General features: G+C 59.4%; 2 protein-coding genes across 6 annotated transcripts; both read right to left on the reverse strand.

Annotated features, from left to right (window-relative positions):
- Positions 1 to 483: 483 nt before the first annotated feature.
- Positions 484 to 13,939, reverse strand: UNC13D (unc-13 homolog D). 2 transcript variants are annotated; one of them, XM_072781581.1, is made up of 32 exons: positions 13,593 to 13,939; positions 12,855 to 12,890; positions 12,509 to 12,616; positions 12,330 to 12,389; positions 12,172 to 12,238; positions 11,756 to 11,936; positions 11,364 to 11,408; positions 11,161 to 11,229; positions 10,939 to 11,008; positions 10,719 to 10,823; positions 10,516 to 10,608; positions 10,327 to 10,430; positions 9,105 to 9,222; positions 8,870 to 8,994; positions 8,666 to 8,756; positions 8,521 to 8,577; positions 8,345 to 8,442; positions 8,191 to 8,242; positions 7,986 to 8,119; positions 7,774 to 7,894; positions 7,287 to 7,430; positions 6,992 to 7,090; positions 6,684 to 6,890; positions 6,431 to 6,499; positions 5,315 to 5,394; positions 3,875 to 3,980; positions 3,712 to 3,783; positions 3,191 to 3,274; positions 2,978 to 3,098; positions 2,691 to 2,814; positions 2,082 to 2,278; positions 484 to 1,357 (listed from the first exon to the last, which is right to left on the reverse strand). In XM_072781581.1, exons 1-32 carry the CDS (start codon positions 13,707 to 13,709, stop codon positions 1,236 to 1,238), a joined length of 3,276 nt encoding a protein of 1,091 aa, XP_072637682.1. In that variant the 5' UTR covers positions 13,710 to 13,939; the 3' UTR covers positions 484 to 1,235. The 2 variants fall into 2 exon arrangements, with proteins under 2 accessions (XP_072637682.1, XP_072637683.1); XM_072781582.1 differs by lacking the exon at positions 13,593 to 13,939 and adding an exon at positions 13,029 to 13,560.
- A 991-nt stretch (positions 13,940 to 14,930) lies between these two features.
- On the reverse strand, positions 14,931 to 23,760 carry WBP2 (WW domain binding protein 2). Of its 4 annotated transcripts, none has more exons than XM_072781605.1 (8): positions 23,601 to 23,760; positions 20,618 to 20,726; positions 19,200 to 19,335; positions 17,805 to 17,897; positions 17,039 to 17,173; positions 16,697 to 16,819; positions 16,193 to 16,269; positions 14,931 to 16,087 (listed from the first exon to the last, which is right to left on the reverse strand). In XM_072781605.1, exons 1-8 carry the CDS (start codon positions 23,657 to 23,659, stop codon positions 16,034 to 16,036), a joined length of 786 nt encoding a protein of 261 aa, XP_072637706.1. In that variant the 5' UTR covers positions 23,660 to 23,760; the 3' UTR covers positions 14,931 to 16,033. The 4 variants fall into 4 exon arrangements, with proteins under 4 accessions (XP_072637706.1, XP_072637707.1, XP_072637708.1 ...); XM_072781606.1 differs by lacking the exon at positions 23,601 to 23,760 and adding an exon at positions 23,517 to 23,557; XM_072781607.1 differs by lacking the exon at positions 23,601 to 23,760 and adding an exon at positions 23,241 to 23,367.
- Between the last annotated feature and the right edge of the window lie 88 nt (positions 23,761 to 23,848).

The following is a 23,848-nucleotide window of genomic DNA, read 5'->3' on the forward strand; positions in this document are numbered from 1 at the left end:
AGGTTCAGAAGCTGAAAGGAGCCTTGGAGATGATCTCGTCTGACGCCTTCCCCTGTCGCACTTGGGCAGGCTCAGAGGGCCAGCTAGAATGACAACCTGGCCTTGGGCTCTGTGACTCTCAATACAGGGGTCACCTCCCCCCCGCCAATCCAGGCAAGGCCAGGACCCTGCTCCTTTAAGCCTTAGAATAGCCACTCAGCCTGCACTCGTGGGAGACCCACACTCCTGGTGTTCCCCCCCTTGGAGTGTCAGGCAACACCCACAAACTGCCATGCCTAGAAATGTTTGTTTGAAGCCCTGCTTGTGCATCAGTTACACACCACCTGCTTTGTAATATGGGGAGATGGGGGGGGGGGGGGGACAGGCCACAGGTGGGAGCAGCTCAAGGTCTCCCGGGGGCTGAGGAGGCAGTTGGCATGGCCTGATTGTGATCTCTGGGCCCTGATGCAGGCCAACAGTACAGTTCCTTACAGGACACTGACATGTTTTTGGTTTTTTATTTTTGTTAAGAAAGTTCTTAAGTGGCAGGTACTGTCCCAGGGAGGAGGTGTCCTCAGTAGACATGGCTGGCCAAGCTGTCTTTTCTGCTTCTGCCCCTCCACGCCAGCCCCATTCCCTGCCAGCTTTCACCTCTTCAGAGCCAGAAGGTCCTTGGCTCTAGGCTCCTTAGCCAGGGTACTGGCAGCCGCTCCAGGAGGGGAGCCAGGCTCCCTTCATTAGAACTGTCGCCCTCCCCACTAGCGCAGCTGTAGCCTTGTCTTTCGCAGGGTCCCCTCCCTCCCCCAGGAGGCTTTGTGCTGTAGCTCTAGCCCCAGTGAACCAAGGTAGGGGTGCTAAAGGATAGGCCCAAGGGAGCCGAGCCCCCACCCCAGTGACTGGAATAGATATGCTGGAAACAGATGGCTGAGAGGTCTCTGCCAGAGCAGCTTCTAGAGGGAAGCAGGGGTGAGAGCTGCAGACAGCTGCCCCTCCACCTGGTGCTGGGGTTTGGTAGAGAACGCTGAGGGCAGGAAGGAGGGAATATAAATACTAATGGGGCCCCTGCACCAGCACCACGGGCCCCTGCTCTGGCAGGAGGGCCAGAGGTGATCTTCATGCTGGGCCTTCCACACACTGGGGTTCCCCAGACTTGTGGGGTCCTTCTGGGCTACGCTATGGTGGAGAGAACCCAGAGCTCTCAGGAAAGCCCGTCCCTACTGGGCACCCAACCCCAACCCCATCTGTAACCTCCACTGCTACCGCCCTGGCCTTGGGGCATGCTGGGAGGCCTGCTTGGCTCGCTGCCGCCGCAGCCTCACAAACACCTGGGCCTCCCGATCACCCTTTCGGCTCTCCAACAGCTGCAGGATGGGATCCCCTGTGAAGAGAGGCGTGTGGGGGGGTCAGGCTGCAGCAGGAGGAGACAGTGCCCCATTTTCCAGCCATCCTGGAAACTGGAAACTAGTGGACACACACCAGCCAAGCTCACAAGACAGCCTGACGGTTAAGACAAGACACCTCACTGTCTTTGGCATGACTGCTCTGGCACAGACACTGACCCCATTTGCAGTGGAAGAGGCTGAGGCGCATCTCAGGTTGCAACCATTACCTAGACCTGAAACTAGCTAGTTAACCTCATTGTGCCTCAGTTTACTCATCTGTAAGATAGGAATAATAGTACCTGCCATGGTTGGTGGTTGTAGATTGGGAGTTAACGTGTCAAGTGTTTAAGAGTGGCCTTGGATAAGTACTCAGACATGTGACCTATTATTCGGCCCAGAGAATGTTTGGCCTGTGCCCCCCAGGCGGAGACCCAGTCTCTCTCCCCAGGTAAACTGGTGACCTGCCCCCCACTGAAGAGAGCCACGCCACACATGGCCTAACAAATTTCACTGGTCTCTGCATTAGACTGAGATCTACTCAGCAACACAAGCCACCACACTGACTCCACTGGCTTCTGCATCCAAGGAGGGATTTCTCTGATCTCAACTTCATTCACTTCCCTAGGGGCCACCAACTTTCGTGGGCTGCCCCTTCCCTGCACCCTAGTGCTGGGCCAGGCCCTGCACCCGAAGCCCCACTGCCCTGGGGCTCAGGCCTACCGTTGAGTGCGGGGTAGGTGAGGGGCAGGCGGATCTGAGGCACCTCGCCAGGCTCCTCGGTCCCAGTCAGGCCTGGCACCGAGCACAGGGGCAGAAAGGCCTCCCCTTCCAAGTCGTCAGCCCCCAGCGTGTCATGGTCCAGCACCGTGAGCAGGAGGCACGCTCCGTCCTTCTGGCACGGCTCAGCAGGCACCAGGCTGAGAGGGGGACAGAGTGGGGCTCAGCTGCCTGCCCCCTACATGGTCACTGTCCCCCACCCCCACACACGGTTCACTGCTGGTCCTAGAGGACGGGCCAGGGCTGATGGCAGGTGGGGATTAGGATCGCTGTCAGTGCTCAGTGGGCATGTGCTACGTCGGACGCCTCCTCTGACTGGCCTGCTACTTTAAACCAAGACCCTCCTGTCTTGGGGAACAGAGGACCTCAGGAACAGGATCGTTCCTGGAAGCAAGCCTCTAAGTCCTACAGGTGGACTTCCTGTCCCCGGTCCGACTCCTCCTGGGTCCCTGCAAGCCCCTGTTCCAGGTGCCCCTTGGCCTCAGGTGGGAGGAGCAGGTCTGAAGGAAGTCCAGGGCTGGGGAAGGGTGGCAAGGGTAGGCACCCACTCACAATTCAAACGTCTCATCAAACAGAGGGTGAAGCTCCTTCTTGTGCCTCTGGGTCTCCCGGGGGGCCAGCTCGGGGAACTCGTGCCTGGGCTCCAAGGTCAGCTGGACGAAGGGGTCGCTGGAGCCTGGCAAGTGGGCAGGTGACGGGGCCAAGGCTCTCCCAGCCCCGGCCCCTAGTCGCCGGCGCCTGCGGCTGGCCACATCGCCCCCTGCTGGCAGCACCGCCCCCTCCTGGCAGCATGAGGGAGGCGCAGCCTGCGCTCCAGGGAGGGGGCGGCCTGCACTCACCATTGGAGTCCAGGGGCAGCAGGCTGGAGGCGCTGAGCAGTTCCACCCGCAGCTTCTGCTCCGAGGCGCGGTAGGAGGCCTTGACCGTGACAGCCCCCAGCTCCTCGGAGGCGGTTTCTGCCTGCGGGGGGGGGGGGCGCACGTGGGCAGTGTGGGGCAGGGTGGAGGGGGCTCCGGGGGCGCCCGGAGTGACTGGGGGGGAAGGAGCCTCACCTGCTGCTGGATGCGGCTGCAGTAGTACTTCTGGATGAGCTCCCGGCTGGAAGCTGCCTGCAGCTCCAGGTCCCTCCGCAGAGCCTGCGAACAGGCATAGCCGAGCAGTCCCGCGAACTGCCATTCTCCACCGCAGCCCGGGGCCGCCCTTCCCCTTCGGGAAAACGCAGCCCAGAGGGTTTGATTCAGCCAACAGCAATTTGATACAGAAAGCACCGGGTGCCCCAGATGCTCACCTGGGGAACGCACCCTCAGGACGGCAGGCCTGCCGCGGCACGGACGCAATGGGCCTCGAGGGTGGCCACCCTTACCATGGCACGGCCACCCCCTCACCGTGCCTGAAGAGCTTTATGTTTGGTTTAATGCTCTGCCGTTGCTGTCTTTAAATTTTTAATGATTTTTGGAAAAGGGGCCCACATTTTCTTTTTGTGCTGGGCCCTGTAAATTATGTAGTTAATACGGGACACAGGACACAGAAAGGCAGGCTCCCTCCACCCCACCAGCTCACCAAAGACCCCCACCTGGAAGGTGACTGTGTGCAGCGCCGCAGGTGGCAGGCCGCAGCCCTCCGCATAGAAGCAGATCTCCAGATTCTAGGGGATGAGACATCCGAGGTGACCCCACCAGGGTTATTATTTGTCATCTCCCACTAGGGTTTTTATTTGTTGTCACTGCTCTTATTACCTGCAACGCAATCTTCAGTCTGCTAGAGGCGAGGGGGCAGCTCCGCTGGGAGGCAGCCACGTCCACCAGCACGGTGAGCGTGTGGGTCCAGAGCAGGGTCAGAAGGCTGGGGTGAGGGGCAGAGGGATGCCAGTCACAGGACAGGAGGATGTAAGAGGAGGAAGCAGAGACACTCTTGAGAAAGGGGCCCCGCCCCGCCCCCAGGTCCTCCCTACCCCACCCTCCACTTCCACCTGTTACTCAGGTAAGGCTGGGACCAGGGCTGTAGGCAGGAGTGTAGGGAGGGAGGGCTGGTCTCCTGAAGGAAGCAGGACAAGGAGGGGGGCAGATGGGGCCAGTCCCAACCAATGTGTCTCACAACCTAGCAAAGAATCTTCCTCAGTAGGATTATCAAACCCCAACAAACAAGGTGCGGTGGGGAGGCTGGTCCCTCATTGACTGAATCCTGATTCAATATGGGATTGGCCAAAAGGAATAGGATTTCAACATGGATAAGCACCTACTCTCCTGGGGAGAAAAAGGTAGCGACCTACTACCTGAAATAACTGAAATTTCACATGTCAAAGTAGAGTCAGGCAGTTAAGTACAAAAAGAAAAAAAACAGCTGAATTGTGTAAGTAAGAATAAGGAAGGTCATACGAAAGGTAGTTCGTGTGTTCAGCATATCTGAGTGCTGATTACGCACCAGGCAATATTCTAACACCTTTTGAGACAGCAGTGAGTCGAGTCCCTATAATGGAGGTTTAACTCTGTTTTAGCTGAACAAATGGCATGTTGTGGCCTGAGAAATAAGGACGCTGGGCTCCCTCGGGCCCCACTGCGCCCCTGGGAGTGGACCTCCAGGGGGAGGGGCAGCAGCCTCAGAGCCCAGATCCCCGTGGAGGACCCACGGTCATCATTCTGCCGCTTGTCACCGACCACTTCCTTTGCACAGGCGCTGGGCTCGGCACCCCATGTGACTCACTCAGTCCTCGTAAGAGGTCAGAACAATGATCATCTGCATGGAAAACTTGAGTAATCTGCTCCATCGGCTCACCGAGCAGCAGCAAAGCTACAGTCTGAATCCAGGTGGGCCAAAGCCCACACCTTTGAGTTCTAGTCCTGCGCCCGGTGTGCCGGGCCCCTGCTTTAAGAGAGAGCCTAACTAGAAGTTCCGTTGGGTCCTGAGACAGGAACACCAGTGGCCTGTGATGTTAGGAGAGTAGAACTGTAGTCGGCAAAGCCCCACAGATAGCCCAGGACTAAGGGAGAAAGGATTGGCAGCTTTCTGCTCAGCCTAAAGGGAAATGGGCAGGTGTGTGAGGTAGTGAGCTCCCCATCCCTAGGAGTGAGCATTTAAGCAGAGGCCGGTTGCCTCCTCCCCTGAAAATGGATGCTGAGGCCGGGAAGGAGGGGCAGGTGGAAGGGAAGGGCGCCGCAGGGCAGGAGGCTGCCGCAGACCTGCTGAAGTTCTCCTGCACCAAGTTGGTATTCATGTAGCAGAGCTTCACCTCCAGAAACTTCATCAGAGGCAGAATGGCCTGCGGAGAGCGGTGGGCGGCAGTCTGGCTCTGGCCCCTTCCCATGCCCCCACCCGGAAGAGGAGACAGGGCCGGGAGCTTTTGCCTGCTCCGTTCAGAACGTGTGCCAGAGCTGAGCCCTGCCTGCAGTCGGCTCCGGCCTCCTGGCTCCTCCGTAGCCCCCCACTGCCAGGCCCCTGCTGTGCGCCCCCCTAGAAATCCTCAGGGCTCCTCTCTGGCTCCCTTTAGGTCTCGTCTCAGCGGTCACCCTCCGGGGAAGGCCTTCGCTAGCCACCATCTAAAACTATCTTAAAAAAAAAAACAAAACAGGGATGCCTGGGTGGCTCAGTGATTGAGCATCTTCCTTTGGCTCAGGGCATGATCCCCGGTTAGGGGTTCGAGTCCCACATCGGGTTCTCTGTGAGGAGCCTGCTTCTCCCTCTGTCTATGTCTCTGCCTCTCTCTGTGTGTCTCTCGTGAATAAATAAATAAATAAATCTTAAAAAAAAATACAATAGATACAAATATTTTCATTTTCTCTAGTTCTTACTACCTGGCATGCGCCTGGGCGCACACACACGTGGAGTGGTCCTCACGGCTATGGTTCTAGCTCTCCGCCTCCCCTGCCAGCACCTAAGCTCTAGGAAGGCAGGGGGTTCTGTGAGTTTCGCTCGTTGATCCATACACCCCAGGCCTAAATCTACGCCTGTGACAGAGCGCTTAAACAGTCGAATTGCTGAGTAACCTTCCCCCCCACACACAACCAACGGGATCTGTGCCCCTGGACCTGCGAGGACGCTGACGTCAGCTGACCTGCAGGAACAGGGAGCTCAGAAGGATGCACGCCCACCCGATCTGTCTTGGCGGCAAAGGCCAAGCCCTCCCCCACCACAGTCCCCTTAGCTGCTGGGAGAGCCAGGGGAATGGCCCACGCTGCCCCCTTGCGTCCAAGGAGGAAACTGAGGTTCAGGAGGGGACATTTCCTGCCGGAGTCTGGGAGACTTATCTCTGCCACCCTAAGCCCCTTTGGCAAAAGTGAGCAGGGAGGGCCACTCACATCCTCAGGCAGGACAGACTCCTTGACGTCCACGAGTTTCTGGATGTGCTTGGCAATGCCTGCCTCCAGCTGGGGACACAAAACGGTGTGGGGGGAGGCCAGGGCATGAGTTCCAGGGACAGGGTGAGGTCACCTGGAGGCTGATTTAGGTTCAGGAAGGGGTAGGGCCTGGACATCAGCCCAAATCCTGCTGAGGATGCTTCAGACCGAGGATGGGGGGCAGGGGGAGGTCACTGTGAATTGCACAAGGTACCTGCTTAGCCAGAGTGCGGACGCCAGTGCGGATCTCGTGGCCCAGCCCAGCCAGCGCGCCCTGCAGCTGGGCGTGCAGCGTGTTCTGCAGCTGCCCCTGCTCCAGCACAGCCCCTACTCGCTGCTCCACTGCCTCCCACGCCAGCTGAGTGGGCAGCCTGCCGATCACCAGCCGCAGCTGCTCCATGTCATTCACCACCACGCACAGCTGAAGGCAGGCATGGGCACAGGGACACAGAGCGTCATGAGCTTGTCGGGACTGGCCCTCCCTGTGCCCACTCAGGCCCAACATCCAGGTCTGGTCCTTACCATGTTGGCGGCCTGGCCCTGGTCCTTCTGGCCTGCGGAGAGCTCACGGGCCCGGGCCTTTATAAGGCTGCAGTACACCAGAGCCAGCCGGCAGGTATCCTGGGGTGGGGAGAGGATGATCAAGGTGGGGGGAGCCCCAGGGGAGGCTGATGCGGGGAGCCACGGAAATCTCAGTGACTTGGGGGTTTAAGACCTAGGCCTTTGGAGGCTGCTAGGGCAAGAGCTTGGGAGAAACAGGGTAAGTCAAATGAAGCTGTCCTGGAAAGGTGGGGGAGGACCCATGAAGACCTTGTACCTCCACAAACTTGACGGTGATCATGAAGGCCTCCTCCGGGTCGGGCCAGTCCAGCTGCCGGGCAGTGTGGCTGATCTGGGCGAAGCAGGTGGACAGGTCCACGGCTGACGTGCTGTGCTTGGTCAGCTCACCCAGGGGCACCAGCTGGGGCATGGGGGAGCGTGCAGATAGGAGGGCTCAGGGCTTGCCAGTTCGTCCCCTCCCTCCCCCCACCTTCCTTCCGCAGGCATTCAGAGCTACCACCAGCAAGCGGGGGTGAGCAGGGGGCTCAAGGGGTACACGCAAGGCTCCACCCAGCCCCCCAGGCTGCAAAGATCAGAGTCTGTAAAGGAAAGCCACAGTCTAAACCAAGGATATCAGGAGGCAGTGTTTTACACACAACGGGCCTCAAGGGCTGGTCACCAGCATTGGTGAGTCCTAGAGGTGCAGAGCCCCGAACCCCGCCCCCCAAGCCCGGACCCCGCCCCGTCTCAGGCCCCGCCCCCACCTCATCCATCTGCACAGCGCGCTGCACCCTCGCCAAGGCCACACTGTAAGTCTTCTGCAACCAGGAGGGGATGGCGGGCTGGAACCAGCGGTGAAAGCCATCCAGGGCCTGGACGCCATCTCTGGGGAGAGCGGGGGCTCAGCCTGGGTGGTGCCGGGGCCAGCACAGACCCTCCGTGCCCCCTTCTTTAGAGCCGACGGCCCGCTGCCCACCTCTCTGCGGGGGCCGGGCCCAGCTGGCAGAGCTCCTTGAGGCTGACATAGAGCTGGAATAGACTCTCGCCCACCTCTGGGGACACAGGGTTGCCCGCCACCACCGCCGTGTGGTCCTGCACCCTCTTGGCCACCTGCAGAGGGAAGGCGTGGGGACAGGGCTCCAGAGCCAGGGGAGAGGGCAAAGGCCCAGGGAGAGACTCACCAGCCACTGCAGCTCCAGGAAAGCCATGGAGAAGAGGTCGACCTTGAGGGTACTGGAAGGAAGGCAACGGGTGTGACCTGGTGGCCCACACAGGGGTCCTTCTGGTCCCATTCTGATCCCCTGCCGTGACCTCCCAACCCTGCCACCTGCTCACTTCTGGAAGATCTTGTTCCATGTGTGCTGGCACTGGCGTAGGTCGACTATGATGTCCTGCACCAGGCTCAGCAGGGCCTGGCCTGCCTCCAGCATGCCCTGGCAGGGACAGAGGGGCACTGAGCAGGGCTGCAGGGAGCGAGCACCCCGCCCCCCGTGCTGCCCAAGCCCCCTCACCTGCACCATGGGCTGGTGGTGCTGCTGCTTCAGGTGGAACCACTCAACGGTGCCAGTCTGCAGGCAGAGGGGCGTGAGCAGGGAGCGCTGCCAGACTCAGGCACCTGCCCTCCTCGTCCCCCCCACCCCTGGGTGAGTCCCGTACCTTCAGCGCTTCGGTCACCAGGTGGGGCAGTGGGGCGCTGTCCCGGCACAGTTCTCCAAAGGCCTTCATCTTGCACATCTGTACGAGGACCCTGTGGAGACAGATAGCTGTGTCCAGGATGCCTCCACTCCTGGCCCCGGCAGGTGCCCCAGTTGTTCCCTCGGCCCTGACCCCACCGAGGAAGGGGGAGGGCTAGCCGCCAACCTGAGAAGAGACTGCAGCCGGGCTGGGGAGTCGGACACAGACAGGGGGAAAACAGACCGGAACCTCCGGATGAGGGAGAGGCCGTAGGCCAGCAGGTTGCTGAACGAGGTGGCCAGCTCCTCCAGCTGCGGGCCGGACAGAGTGGGGAGCAGCGTGAGGGGGCCCCGCGCGGCCTTCCTGCTCCCCGAGCCCCGCCTGCCCAACACCGCTCCTCACTCCGCAGCCCGCTGCCCACCTGTTCCTCCTTGAGCCGGCCCTGGATCCACTGGTACTCGATGCTGGTGATGGGGTGCAGGAGGCAGCTGCTCGGGAACTCCAGGCTCTGGTATAGACGACTGTAGGCCAGCCACTGCCTGCGGCACACGGGGGGCCCTCAGCCCAGCCCGGTGGGGCCTCTCCCTTCCTGCTGCTCCCCGGCCCTGGGGGGGACAGCGAGACGCCCCGCCCCACCCCACAGGCCGCCCGTGGACCCCCATCACCCTCGTCAAGGTGCTTTTCAGACGTGTAAATGAATCAGCTACCTCTCAAATTGGGGGATATTTGTGATTTTAAAATTTAGGATTTCTTGCTCCTTTTGAAAAATCAGATGTGCAGACTAGAGCCTTCAAGTGCACGGGCAAACATCCACTGGGACTCCCCTTTAGACAGTTCAGGGGACATTTGAAGATGGTGACGACCAAGAGGAGATGAGACCCGAGTGGGACCATGAAGGAGGACGGAGGAGAGAGCAGTCTGGCTGCCCCTGGGACATGGCAGTGGGCCCTCACTGTGGGTACCTGCTCCTGCGTCCAGCACTCTCCCCTCTCCCCCACCAATCCGGGGACACCCACCTGCCCATGGTCCTATAGGCCTCGTCCTCCCAGCCTCTGTCCACCTCCCACTCAATGCCAAGTGTCAGCCGTGGCCCAGGGCAGCGTCCGCTCTCATTCCACCTGGTGTGACCCCAGCTGTGTGCCCCTCACCTGAGACACGTCCCCACAACCTATTACAGCCCTGGGGACATGACGGGCCCTCGACACAGGTTTGCTAATGCAGCACACTAATCCGTTGACCCCAGAGCAATGGAGCTGAGGAGGAAGGCTGCCGTCTGGTCTGCGGCAGGGGTAGCAAGTTCAGAGGCACAGGAGGACTCAGAGGGTGTCGGGGGGGCTCTGAGCCCATGGCAGCCATGAGGGGCTGGGGAGGCCATGCGCTCTGCTGTGACCAGCTGCAGCCCAACAAAACGACAGCGCTTAGAGTACACGGGAAGCTGGGGGTGCGAGTCTGTATGGACAATCTCCAGATTTTTAAAAGTTGGCAACTGACTCAAAACTTAAAACACACAGTTAGGGCCAAACAGAAATCTCTCAAGGGTTAGGGGGTTTGGCGTGCCAGCTTCTAGGAGGACAGGCAGGGAGGGAGAGGCTAGAGCCCCTCCACCCCCCCACGACCCAGGCAACCCTCCCAGGGGCACTCACGCCATGGACTGGTGGAAGTCGGACAGGTCCTTCTGCGTTGCATGGAGAAAGAGGATGGTGGCAGCCTGGGGACTCAGCGACCCATCCCAGGAGGTACTCCCTGCCTGAGGGGGCAGAAAGAAGGGCGTCAGGACCTGGCAGGCAGGCCCCGTGCCCCCTCCCCACCCCCCAGCCCTGGGAGGCCAGTACCTGGTGCTGGGTGACCTCATGGGACACAAGCTGCTGGAGCAGGTGGAGATGCACCGAGTAGCTGGGTTGGGAGCGGCTGGCCACAGTGGCTCTCTGTGACAGGGCCAGCATGGCCGTGAGGAGACGACCCCATCCCCAGCATGGCCCGTCCACCTGGCCCAGGCAGACCGCTGGAGGACCCCTGGTCCTGGGCCCAGGCCTACCCGCTTGTGGATGAGCTGGAACTGGAGGTGGCACTGGCCCCGGTCTGGGTGGGTCTCCGTGCGCGGCTCCAGAGGGTACCACTGATCCTCCCGGCAGTGCAGATCCTGGCAGGCCAGGAGGGCAGAGAGGCAATGGGAGGCAGACCCCAGGCTCTGCTTGGTGTGGACCCACAACCCCTCCCTTGAGCCCCTCACGAACCCGTTTCCTGACCCCACTCACCTGTAGCCTCACAACCACGTTCCCCAGAAAATCATCCTGGCCTTTGTCCTTCCGCGCCTCCTTAAAGATCCTGTTCAGGGCAGGGGCCGTGAGACGGATGGGGCAAGGCACGGGGGTCAGGCTGGGATCTGTCCCCTTCCCGCGGCCCTGGGGCCTTGCCAGAGCCTGCAGCCCAGCAAGCAACCCACAGGCATGGGAAGGGCAGGAAGCGCCCACATTCACCTCCGCAGCCCATGCAGGTCTGTGAGCTCCCCGAGCTTCTGTCTGACGGACTCCACGGTGTCCAGGTCCCTGGCGGGGTGGGGTGGGGCAAGGTTGGAGCAGGAGATGGAGAGGGGGTCCTGGGGGCCCTCAGGGAGGAGGATCTGCCAGGCTCCACTCCCCCCTTCTCTCTCTGGCCCCGACGGGCAGGGCAGGCCCCTCACCACATGTCCAGATGGAAGCTCGAGTTGCTTATGTTCTCAAACTCCCTACAGGGAGAAAAGGGTGTGGCTGAGGGCCTTGGACGGCAGCGACCAGAGCCTGTCCCCTGTCCCTCGAAGCTCCCGCCCCCACTAATCCACTGTCCAGTCTGAGCCCCTCCTTGCAAACTCCCCTCCCTCCCCTGAGGTAAGGCTTGGGCCCACCGCCCACCATCAACCCAGCCATGCCCAACCCTCCACCGCCTGCCAGCACAGGGTGTTTGTGCCACGGCTCTGTCCCATCTGGCCTCCTCTGTGTCCCTGGCCTAGTGAGCAGGCCCCTCCTCCGGTCCCCTGAGCCAGGAAGTCCCGCTGAGCTCATGGAGGGGACAGGGGCTGGGGCAAGGGCCACGTACAGAATGAAGGTCTCCTCCCAGACGGGGTTGAGGGTCTGGGTGATGACCTGGGTGCGGTGGGTCTGTTCCTCGGGGATCGTGTGCCTCACCACAGCCTTCTGCCGATGCCGGGACCCAGGGCTGTCCCCCGGCACACCCACCCCCTGCTCAATTCCCAGCAGGCAGTAGGGGTCACTGAATCCTGAGGAGGAGGGGAAGGACAAGCCTCAGGGTGTAGGCTGGGCTCCCTCATCACCCCAGTCTCAGGGGCAGAGACCCTCCCCAACCCAGACTCGAAAGGCCTGGGACCAGCTGCACCAGGGTGAGCCCCAGGGGACATCTGGGAGATGGGAGTCCCAGCTGAATTTTGGACAGATTAACGGAGGGAAGGAGGACTGGAAAGAAGGCCCTCGGGGCCTCTCACCCCCCATACTCACCACTGACATCTTTGCCCAGAATGCCCTTGGCTTGTTTCACCGTTGCCTTGAGACAAAATATTGGCTTCTAGAAGGATGGAAGGGTCAACCTGAGTCCCAGGGGGAGCTGGGCTTCTCAGCCCCTGTCCTAGCCTAGGATGGTCCCGGACCAGGGTTACCTCAAGTTTCTGGACCTGCTGCAGCATCTGCTGGTGCTCCTCGGGTCCCATGTGGAAGGCCTGGGGGGTAGGAGTATGAGAAGCTGGGGGCACAGGGCAGGGGTGGCTGGGCGGGCAAGAGAGAGAGGACTCTTGGGTCCGGGCTGCAGGACGGCGGGCGGAGGGCGGGCTGGACTCACCTCCTGCAGGTACTGCAGCAGCTCGGAGGCCTCCCGCACATGATTGGGCTCAGGCTGCCCCAGGCGGTGCAGGACGGTGTAGAGAGTTTCCTCATAGAGCAGGGCCCGCTGAGACACAGCAGGAGCAGGGTCACCTCAGGAAACCCTGTCTGCCCACAGCAAGGGGAGCCCCACTGGCCACCCCAGCACCAACACTGCACACCCAAAGCTGGGACGAGGCACCCGCAATGCGCAGGGGGTGCGGGGTTTAAGACCCGGACGTGCCCCCCTCCGCTGCTGTTGCCATCAGCCTTGGCCAGTAGCCCAGGAGTGTGTCCCTGTGCCCCCCCGCTGCTCCCATTCTTACCTCCTCCGGGGAGAGGTGATGGGATGGAGGCTCGATCTGGGGAGAGAGGTGAAAAGACAAGGTGTCCCCGAGGCCTGGAGCAGGCCTCAGGCCGCAGAAACGGCTCACGGAGCAGGCCAGGCCAGGGCGCGGGGCCCCCTACTTCCCGGCCCCCAAGCCACCGGTGCTGCCCACCTGTTCCCACAGCAGGCCTCCTGGGAGTCCAGCCCCCGGGCCGCCTTGCCCGTCCCCTGGCCTGCCGTGGCTGAGGTCCATGGGCGCTCAGCGGCCCCAGCAGCCTGAGCTCTCGACACCCGTGGCCCCAACCTCCCTTCCTTCCCCAGAGGAAGCAGCGCTGCTTATCGGGCCGCCACGCTCCGCACCCCAGCGGCGGAAGTGAGGCCCAGCAGTGGAGGTGGGAGACGGGGGGTCATGCCAAGCCGGCCTGGGGGCTGCTCAGCTGATCCCCAAGCAGCCCAGCGGCGGGGACACTCCCAGGCTGATGGAGCCAGTGCCTCTGGGGCCGGAAGACCAGAGGGCAGGAGGCCCCTCCACAGGCGGGCTCAGAGAGGCTGGGACCCCAGACCTGAGACCCGGGAAGGGCCCCGAGCTCACGTGGCCGACCTCGGCCTGCCAACCCAGGAGGCCCTGCCCGGGGGCTGCGACGGGCCGGGAGGGCCCAGGTCCTCCAGCCCAGCCGGCACCCGGAGCCGCGGAGCCCCACCCTGGCCGCTCTCTCCTCGCTGAGGTCACTCCTACCTCCTGAGCGGGTCGGGCCAGGGGATCCTGCAGATCTCTGACCCTGCGGCGCCTTATCTTGATGGCCTGGCGTAAGAGGGGAGGGCGCCGCTGGGGGTGGGAGAGGAGTGTCGCCATGGTGGCCGCTCTGCCCTTCCCTGCGCCGAGGAGCTGCCTCCGCGGGGGAAGATAGCGAAGCCACAGGATTATGCAAAGAGCACCGGGTGCCACCCTGCGCCGGCGAGGGGTGGGGGCGGGCAGGTGGGGGGTTCCGGTCAGGGTTTCACCACCCCGAGGCCTGCACCTTCCTCCCTCTCTGGCTGGGATCCTGGGAGGAACTAAACCAGGCTGGAGGCAGGTGGACACAGTGGGCGGGCCCGGCCCCTCCACGCCCTCCCCCAGAGGCCCGGGTGGGGTGGGGTGTGTGTGTGGGGGGGTGTCTGGTGCTCCCCAGGAGGGGGCGTCAGGGCCAGCCGGGCTGCCACCCTGCCCCATCGTGGGTGTGCACCCAGCTGGGCCAGGGACTGAGGGGGCTGCCCTGGGTGTGTGTGGGGCTTCTCACCCACAGACTTCCCTGAATGGACCCCAGACCTAGGATGGACATGGGCAGGGCACAGGGTGGGGGCTCCAGAGAGGCATCTCCCTAGCAGGCAGCCGGCTGCTCAGCCGGCTCCACCCCACGGGTGACATTCCACCAAGGTGACGGGGCCAAGCCATGCTGGGCTGGGTGGAGAAGGCCCCGCGGCCCCCTCCCCCACAAGGACGGTCGGGAGGTGCTCTCTTCAAATGCCCTTGTAGGGGGCTGGCCAAGGCCAAGGGCTCCTGGGCGGGGCTGGCAGCCAGGACAAGAGACGGACAGAGTCCAGCGCTTTCTCAGAGCCCCAGGCCCACTGAGGCCAGGCCCAGGCTCTCCTCCAGGCCAGGGCCCAGGGGCTGCAGGCCTGGGCATGGGCTCTGGGGGTTTCCTTCCCTCCCCTACACCCAGACGTGGAGGTTCACAGGAGCAGCCACGCGCTGGAGGGACTGCCTGGCACGTTCCTCCTGCAGGCACTGGGCCAGGGCCGCTCTTCCCCGGGGTGGGGAGCACAGCAGCCCAGCAGCCCGGCGCCTGCCTCCAGGGTCTCCCGCCCAGGGCAGCTGCTGTTGCTGCTGCTGCCCAGGCCCCAGGGGACCCCACGGGTGGGCCAAGCTGCTGAGTCATCAGCACAGACTAGAGCCGTGGGGGGCCTTAGCGTGGGAACCAAGGGCTCTCACATGCGGAGGGGACGGTCTCCCCACGGGGCCACCCTCAGGGCCCTTAGCAGCAAGACCCCTTTCCCCAAAGAGTTCACACTGGTCACCACACAGAGCCAAAAAGGGTCCAGTCACTTCATTTTTACTACTTCACATTTTCAGCAAACAAATAAAGGTGCAAACAGGGTTTATTTCACATTAATATATTAACTGTTTTTTTTTTTTTTTTTTTGTCAAATAAATAGGGAATTCTCTTTTAAATAACCATCTCCTCCCTTCTCGGCCAGTCCAGAAGCAAATGAAAGCAAATTTTAATGCATCCAGGGGGCATATCACCAATTATGCATGAAGCTTAAATGGACAAGGGCAGGGGGAGGGGCTGGTGAGGAGGTCACGGACAGCACACACAGGCTCAGGCCAGGCCCCAGGGGTCAGCACCCAGCAGCCCCAACACGGCATGATGGAATGAACATGCATTCTCCAGTTCCAGTCTGAGAAGCCCCTTCTAGAGGGAGAAGAGAGAAGGCCAAGGGAAACAAAAACCAAAAATGGAGGGAAGCAGTGGGCTCCCTCCCCATCACAGCAGTCTGGCCGGATGCCGCCCACCTTTCAGAAGCTCAAGTTAAAGCTCCAAAAGCCAAAGTGGTGGCAACAGAGGACCAAGGACAGAACAGGGAGGAGAAGGTGAGTGTGACCGGGCTGGAAGCTGGCTGGGATTGGAATGTGGGCCAAGAGCCCGGTGAGAACGTGGCCTTCCACAGGTAGGTACAGACCAGAGTGGAGGGAAGGTGAGAGGGGCCCGGCAGGGCCCCCAGGAAGACACAAGGCTGGTCTGAGGGAGTTCACAAGGCTGAGTATAAAGTGGATTCCAAAACGAGGGAGCTGGACTGCGGTAGAGGAGGTGGCCAGAGAGTCCCTCCGTGGGCAGAAGCTACTAGAGCAGGACAGGAACGAGGTGGATGCCCGCGCTCCTGAGCAGAACCCCGGAGATGGTGAGAGGGGAGCGCATCCGAGCGGCACCCTGGGCTCTGAGCTTGAAAAGCGGGAGGCATGGCTCCCAAGTCAAGGGGTGCCCCCCCTTCCCTCAACACCAGTCTCTGGGAAGTATTTTATAATCAGACCTGGAGGAAGAACAGGGCCCCTTCCATCACCCTCCTAGCCCCAGTGTCAGCCCCCAGGAGAAGGGAAGGGGAGAGTGATGAGGGGTGGGAGGCAGGGGCAGGAGGGGTCTACTGCGTCTTCTTATCTTCTGGGGGGTAGTAGGGAGGTGGCGGAGGCTGGTTCTGAGGGAGGAAGGAAAAAAAATCCCATTAGAAGGTTCACGACAAGACAAGGTCTCCCTGCCCCAAACCCTTGAGAGCTGTCGGCCCGCCCCCGGCCCGGCTCACCGTGGGCATGTAGACATTGTGTGGGTTGCCCGGGTTGTAATAGGCGCTGGCAGCCGCTTCTGCAGCCTTGGCTTCAGCTGTGAGAGCAAACACACTCCGGGTGAGCCCCAGCGACAAGCCCTCCCCTCTTCCAGTTGCCCCCGGAGGCGGTGCTACTGGGTCCCTTCCAGTCCCTTTACCCACTTCTCCCCACCTGATCCTCCGCACAATCCCACCATGTGGTACTGCCACTATCTGATCGTGGATGATGAGATGACAGAGGGAGATCTTCTCCGCCCCAGGGCCCACAGCTAGCGGCGGGGGGAGGGGTGGGGGGAAGGACGACTGGAATCTAGATCTTCACCAGCAGCCACCACACTGCCAATCCCCTGGACTAGACCAAGCCCAGGGGTCATTCACCATTCAGGGCTCCTGGCCAATCTCTAGCCGTTTGCTGAGCTCTCCATGCAGCCATGGAGAGGAGAGAGCTGGCCCCCCAGGACTGCTAGCAGCCCAGGGTCTCACCTGCTGGAGTGGAGGGGACATCAGGGCCGCTGACTGGAGGCTCCATGGGCCCAGGGTAGGGCGGCGGTGGAGGCTGCACATATCCCATGGCCCCATCCATCATGGGAGGTCCTGGATAGAACTCTGCTCCACAAGAGAGTGATAGAGACCCAGTGAGCAACCTAGCCCCCAGCTCCCTCAGCTGGCACCTCCCGGGCCTCTCCAGCTCCTCCATTTGTCCTGAAGCAGCTCAAAGAACAAGTCTCCCCTCTACAACCCCCTGGCCTGGCCGGGGGAGGGGTAGGGGTAGGGGTGATTAGTGGGAGGGGGGTAAAGGGGGTGGGCAGCAAAGGACACACTCACCAGGTGGGGGCGGTGGATAGGGGTAGCCAGGAGGGCAGGGGTACATTCCATTGGCGACTGGCGGGGGAAAGACATAGGCCCCGCTGGGCGTGTAAGAATACCCATAGGCTCCATTGGGGGCTTCACCTCGGGAGGCTATAAGTACAAGGGGAGAGAGAAGTGAGTGTCGTCTACCGAGGGGAGCTGCAGGGTCCCGGGAATGTGCACAGCAGACATGCCTTACTCCGTCCCATTCCATTCCCCACCCACGCTTGAGCCAGCCTCTTGAACAGAGAGGAAGTGAGGGATCTGGATGGGGACAGAGGTCAGAGCCAGGGTAGGGTAGGGTAGGGCCAGGGCAGAGGAGGACAGATAGACAGAGAGAAAGAGGGGGGCTCAGGGACGGGGGACTAGAAGGAGCTGGAGTAAGGCTGGGGACAACGTGAGGATGTCTGCTGAACACACCCCTTGGTGATTTAAACTGCCTAATGGTTGCTTAACGGTTGGGTTTCTTGTTTGTTTTTATAAGGCCACAGTAAAACGTCTCGGAGTCCAAAGAGCTGTGTCAAGATGTCCTATCCAGGCTCCAGACAGGGTAACCCAGCCTCTGAGATACAGGCCACAGTGACAAGCTAATGACAAGCTTCCTTCCCAATTCCCAGCCTCGGTCGGCCCGGGGCCCAGAGACTTAGCTTAGTAACAAAAAGTAAACAAACTCAAATGAACAAACTAAAACCCACAGGTTTCCAATATATGTTTTCACCCCGCACTTTCAGAGCCGGGATACCTTGAGATGCCACCTGTAGCATCCGCTGTCCAAACTCGATGGCGCCCCCTGCCGTAAAGGTCAACTTGTATGACGCAGCGCCTTCCCAGCCACCTGGGAGGGGAACAGGGCATTACTGGCTCAGGAAAAAACACAGATTACAGCTGAAGAGATGGCTCTGTTCCCTACAGGTCTCCTTCCAGTGCCCGTGGGGAGAGGGCTGGCTCTGCAGTGCCTGCCTTCCCGCCAGGCTGCTTCTGGTGCGCTGCCCACACAGCATGTGCCCGCTGCAGGCTGGCCTGTCTTCTGCTCCTGCCTGCTTCACTCTCTCGAACAGGGGGCTTTTCTTTCTTGGAACTTGTTATCCCACCCCCAGCTGTATAAGTTCCTCAGCGAGAGCCTCCCACTCATCAATGAGGCAGCTTCCCCAGAGCAGGTTTCCTCAGCAACAAGTGACATTCAAGTTCAGAGCATCTCTCTCCTCCTGAGGGGCCTAAGGATGGGCCCCCCGCTCCTCCAGCCTGGCTTCTGCCAAAGGGGAACCATGAGTCTCTAGAGAGCAAGGCCACCTGGCTGGGTGGAAGGGGGAGGCCAAGTTTAACACAGAGGTCTCTGGTGTCTGCAGAAGAGCCTGCTGCCAAGCAGGGCCTCTCCAGGAGGCAGAGGGGCCGCTGGCTCTTCCTGGCTCTAGAAAAGACCATTCCTGAGGGACGCCTGGGTGGCTCAGTGGTTGAGCGTCTGCCTTTGGCTCGGCGTGATCCCAGGGTCCCAGGATCGGGTCCGACATTGGTTTCCCCACACAGGGCCTGCTTCTCCCTCTGCCTGTGTCTCTGCCTCTCTCTCTGTATCTCTCGTGAATAAATAAATCAAATCCTTTTTTTTTTTTTTTTAAAGATTTCATCTATTCATGAGAGACACAGAAAGAGAGAGAGGGAGAGGCAGAGACACAGGCAGAGGGAGAAACAGGCTCCATGCAGGGAGCCCGACGTGGGACTCGATCCCGGGGCTCCAGGATCACGTCCTGACCCAAAGACAAAACGCTCAACCGCTGAGCCACCCAGGCATCCCAAATAAATAAAATCTTAAAAAAAAAAAAAAAAAAAGACCATTTCTGAGAGTCTGACACGTCGTTTCCCATACCTAGAATGTGAACATGCTCCCCGGTTACGGTAAGCATTTATTTTTCAGTCATTTGGCTGATTTCACTCTGAAAAGGTGACATGAGCTGCTTTTAATGTCAGGATTTCTTAGCTCTTGTCATTCAAAAACCCACCCCTGCTGACCAGCTCGCAGCCCAGGGTTGGGTCCTGGAAGCCAATCCAGAGCCAGGAGGAAGAGGATATCTCCGAGACAGTAGAGGTGTGCCCCAGCACCTCCCTGAGAGCCCATCTGTGGCCCTGAGCCCCCTTCACCCACCTCCTGCTTCAGCTTTCACTGTTCCCTTGATGTAGTTTGCACCAAACACAGGCTGCTTGATCTCACAGTCCTTCATCAGATAAAATGGCATCATGAAAGACTGCATGGCATCCTTTCCTTTGGACAGAAAGATAACCTGCACGGAGACAGGAAGAGAGCCTTCAGTGGCCACACCACGGCCAGCCCGCTCAATTATCACTTCCCAGCAGCCCTAGGGCACACTCTGCACCAGACACTTCCGGAGAGAGCTCTGTAAGTGAGAGGGCCTACGTGCGGCCTGGCTGGAGAGGCTGAACGTGGGTGTTCACGAGACAAACACACCACTCACAGGTCACATGAGAGGGACAGGCTGCTCTGCCGTTTAAGTGGTGGCTGTGGTACGCAAGTGAGGGGAGCTGTAAAGCTAGGGCAGGGGGGCAGGGTAGGGCAGTGCTGACTTCCAGAAGGGGGCTGGGAGGCATAGCCTGAGCTTCACAGAACAGAGTGAAGGAGAGGTAGGGGGTGTTGGGTCCCAGGAGAAGGGGGCTGCCCAAACTGCAAGTCTCCCAGCCTGCACTTGGAAAACTACGTTTTAAACCCTTCAATCTGTGACTGAAGATGCCACCAGAAAAGGGGTTTTGAGGCTCCCTTGTCTCTAAGTTGCGGTGATGAAAACCTTAAAGATATGCCGCTCTCTTCCAACCATCTTTAAATCTAACTCTTGGGACGCCTGGGTGGCTCAGTGGTGGAGCGTCTGCCTTCGGCTCAGGGTGTGATCCCGGGGTCCTGGGATCGAGTCCCATATCGGGCTCCCCGCAGGGAGCCTGCTTCTCCCTCTGCCTTTTTGTCTCTCACGAATAAATACATAAAATCTTAAAAAAAAAAAAAATCTAACTTTTGGTAGCTACAAGCAGTGAACCTTTTCTAAGAATGGCCATTTGTCTTTCTCTGGAAGACTCTCAGTCGGCCTGGCTCAGTCTCAGGCAAGGCCCATCCTGCAGTTGGGCACTTCTCGCTCTGCAGGGCTGTGCTGGGCTTTCCGCCCAGACTGGAGGCTCCGGCCATGCTACTATGTCCTGTTTTCCGTACTTGTCACTCTGGATGTGTACAAAGGCCTTGTGGGCCCTTTCTGCTCTCACAGAAATCAAGGTACAACAGCCCCCTGCTGCCCCAGGCCCCAGTCACCCCAGCTGCTGCACACAACAACATAGATTTTACAGTAGTGGTTCCAGAATTTTCATGGATTCAATGCCCAGGGGTTGGTTCAGCTGCCCACAGAGTCTGCTGATTCTAGAACCTGGGAGCACATGACAGAAACATGGGGAGGGCTGGCCACAGGTTCAGGGGCCACTGGACCCATAAGGCTGAGGCTGACATAAGACTCACATCGGCCTCCAGGAACCATGGGCTTGCAAACCCACCATCACTGTGCAACTCACCCGGTAAGGAGTAAGGTAGACGGTGCCTTTCTTGGTCCCTTTGAAGGCCTCGGGCACGTTCTTCATGTCATTGAATGTAAGTTCCACATGGTCATAGGACATCAGAATGCTGTGATGAGAAACGAGAACAGGCCGTGATGAGCCAGCTGGGAGCCACGACCTGCCTACGCCAGGGACTAGACCCCCCATCCCTGAGATACGCAGGTGTCTAGCACGTCGTGTCTCAAAGTTGTTTTGACGTTGCTGCAAGGAAACTATTAATACATCCTCGAAATAGATGAGCAAGGCGGGGTCCTCAGAATTTCCCCAAGCCCCACATATACCCCCTCCTCTCAAGGGACAACAGCAGAAGAGCCGAGGCGGAGGGCTTTAAAGCCATTAACACCATAATCCCTCAAATCAGGTTAGATTACCTGGGTTGACTCTCCCATTTTCTTCTGAGTCCCTATAATGTGTGTCTGTTTTCATTGGCTTATTAGTACTGACCCATAAACCCTCTAAGACAGGACTCTACACATTACCAAAGGGCTCATTTCACACCTCTTTAAACCGGGGCTTCCTGAACTGGGTCTACATGGGTGGGAGTCCATGAAATGATGGTGTACGTGCGTTTTTCTGGAAGAATCTGCGGCTTTCATCACTCTCAAAGGGATTCATCACTTGAAAAGTAAGACTATCTTACACATGAAATTTTAAACGCTAATTTAAACTTCAACTGCCATACAATTTTTTCCAGAAACAAGGCGGAAACATTTTCTAAAACAAGGCACACCATTATTTAGCAGCACAGAGCCCGAAGCCAGGTAGGAGGTCCACCAGGACAGATACATTCTTGTCCCACAAAGTCCCACTGAGAAAGAAAGAAAAATAGTCCCAGGAGATGTTACCAAATGGCATCGAAGTGTTTTTCCAGGCCTAGGACTGGCTTGCACTCAAGAGAGACTACAAAATGGGAACAATGTGAGGTTTCTCTGATTAGAAGATAACAGAGTCCAAGTTCACATGGTTCCATTTGTCTTCCTCCTCCCAAATATCACAACTTTCTTCACTGGGGAGGGTAAGTGGGAAAGAGGACTGGTACCAGGGAAGAGAAGTACAGCTCAGAGGGGCACCAAGGTGGCTCAGTTGGTTAAGTGGCGGACCCTCAGTCTCTGCTCAGGTCATGATCTCAGGGTTCTCATGGGACTCTGAGCTCAGCCCTGAGTCTGCTTGTGGCTTCTCTCTTTCTCTCCCCGTCTGATCCTCCCCCTGCGCTTGCACGGACTCTCTCTAAAATAAATAAACCGGGGATCCCTGGGTGGCGCAGCGGTTTAGCGCCTGCCTTTGGCCCGGGGCGCGATCCTGGAGACCCGGGATCGAATCCCACGTCAGGCTCCCGGTGCATGGAGCCTGCTTCTCCCTCTGCCTGTGTCTCTGCCTCTCTCTCTCTCACTGTGTGCCTATCATAAATAAATAAAAATTAAAAAATAAAAATAAAAAAAATAAATAAACCTTGACAGAGAGAGCGCCCATAAATAGGTGGAGCAGCAGGCAGAGGGAGAGGGAGAAGGAGAAGCAGGCTCCCTGCTGAACAGGGAACCTGATCCGGCCTTGATCCCAGGACCCTGGATCATGACCTGAGCCCAATGCAGATGCTTAACTGACTGAGCCACCCAGGTGTCCCTAAAACAAATAAATCTTAAAAACAAATATAGTTAAGAGGTACAGCTCAGAGAAAAACAGCTCATTACCAGGAACAGGCTGGGCTGGCAGACCCTGAGCAGGGACGATGGAGGGAACGTCAGCACTCTGAAGCCCGGGGCACCCCTGGCTTTCTCCTGACTCATCAAGCATTCCTGGGTGCTGGCCCTGGCAGCCTACAAGGCTCTGATCCCACTGAAGTCTCTTCCAGGGACTCAGACTCCTCGTAAGCACCTCCCGCCTTAAAGAGAATTTCAGCGTCAGCCTAGCTGAACCGAGGCTGGATGGTCTAATTCCCGGTGCCCAAGGAGCAAGAGAGAAGCCACAGAGAAGTTCAGAGACCAGAGCAAAGAGGACAGAACTGACGGGCGGGGGGCGGGGGAAGGTGAGGGAGGGGGTGAGGGGTATGGAGAGAGGCGGGGAGACCTCTGCTCAGGGAAGTGATCCAAGTCAACAGGCACTGGAGAGAAAGACGCAAGGACAGACATTGTGCCAGGAAATGTGTTCGCCATTTGACAAACATTATCTATCTAACTGCACCTCTGGGCCTCAGTCTCTCATCTGGAAACTCGGCAGTTCTGGAATATACCAGAAGGCTATGTACTGGTAGTCAAGCCTTTTGACTTTATTTAAACAGAATTAAGATTTTTCATGAGAGACACAAAGAGAGAGAGAGGCAGAGACACAGGCAGAGGGAGAAGCAGGCTGGATGGGAGACTCGATCCCCGGACCCCAGGATCACGCCCCGGGCTGAAGGTGGCGCTAAACCGCTGAGCCAGCGGGGCTGCCGGCCTTTTGACTTTAAAGACGCCTTTCCTGGAATCCCGTCTGTGTCATATACAGCCCTGTGATCTCTGGCAAGTCACCTAACCTCTCCGTGCCTCAGTTTCCCTGCATGTAAAACGTGCAGACCAGCATGATCTAAGCGCTGCGCCGCACTTACACGTTAAGGCAGAAGAGCACAGCCTGGCGCGTAGGAACGTAGTAAACACTCAGTAAGTAGCAATTATTTTTGTCTAAGGCTCTTCCCACCCCGTGAAGTCATCGACTCTGGGAAAGGGGCTCAAGAGCGACCCCGGGGCCCACCTGTCTGCCCAGCCGCCGCCCCCCCGCGCCAGCCCACAGCTAACCGCGACGTCCCAGCCGCTCCGCCGACCCACCCTCGGCCTCCGGCCCCGCCTCCAGCCGTTAACCCCCCCCCCGCACCCCGTCGGTTTACCTTCACCGGTTCATCCCCGGCCGCCCACCGCCCACGCCCCCCCCCCCCCATCGTTTTTCCAGGATCCTTCCGCCGTGTTTTCACCTCTCGGTGTTGTTGACGATCACTCCGCCGCCCTCCGAGTGGTTCTTGTTGAGCGCCATAGTCTCTCGGAAAAGGGTCCCGAGACTCTCAACGCAGTGCGCCTGCGCCCCTCCACGGCCCGCCCCTAGTGGCGTCGTTCGTATTAGAGCCAGCCAATCACAGCTCTTGTGCGGAGCCTGGTCCAACCACCTGATCTCGAGCGTCACGTGGTAATAGTTTACTCACTCCCCCTCCCGTTTCGCCTGCAT

The sequence above is a fragment of the Canis lupus genome, chromosome 16 (genome assembly GCF_048164855.1).
Source record: "Canis lupus baileyi chromosome 16, mCanLup2.hap1, whole genome shotgun sequence".
NCBI lineage: Eukaryota > Metazoa > Chordata > Mammalia > Carnivora > Canidae > Canis > Canis lupus.

What these genes read in the sequence shown, in the direction of transcription:
- WBP2 (XM_072781605.1), bottom strand. Translation starts at nt 23,659, where the DNA reads ATGGCGCTCAACAAGAACCACTCGGAGGGCGGCGGAGTGATCGTCAAC. An exon ending in ATCGTCAACAACACCGAGAG is followed by an intron (nt 20,727 to 23,600) that starts GTGAAAACACGG and finishes TTCTCATCACAG; the next exon opens with CATTCTGATGTCCTATGACC. An exon ending in TGTCCCCTCCACTCCAGCAG is followed by an intron (nt 16,270 to 16,696) that starts GTGAGACCCTGG and finishes TTGCTCTCACAG; the next exon opens with CTGAAGCCAAGGCTGCAGAA.
- UNC13D (XM_072781581.1), bottom strand. Translation starts at nt 13,709, where the DNA reads ATGGCGACACTCCTCTCCCACCCCCAGCGGCGCCCTCCCCTCTTACGC. An exon ending in ATGAGGTCACCCAGCACCAG is followed by an intron (nt 10,431 to 10,515) that starts GTACTGGCCTCC and finishes CTGCCCCCTCAG; the next exon opens with GCAGGGAGTACCTCCTGGGA. An exon ending in CGGCTGCAGTCTCTTCTCAG is followed by an intron (nt 8,757 to 8,869) that starts GTTGGCGGCTAG and finishes CTGTCTCCACAG; the next exon opens with GGTCCTCGTACAGATGTGCA.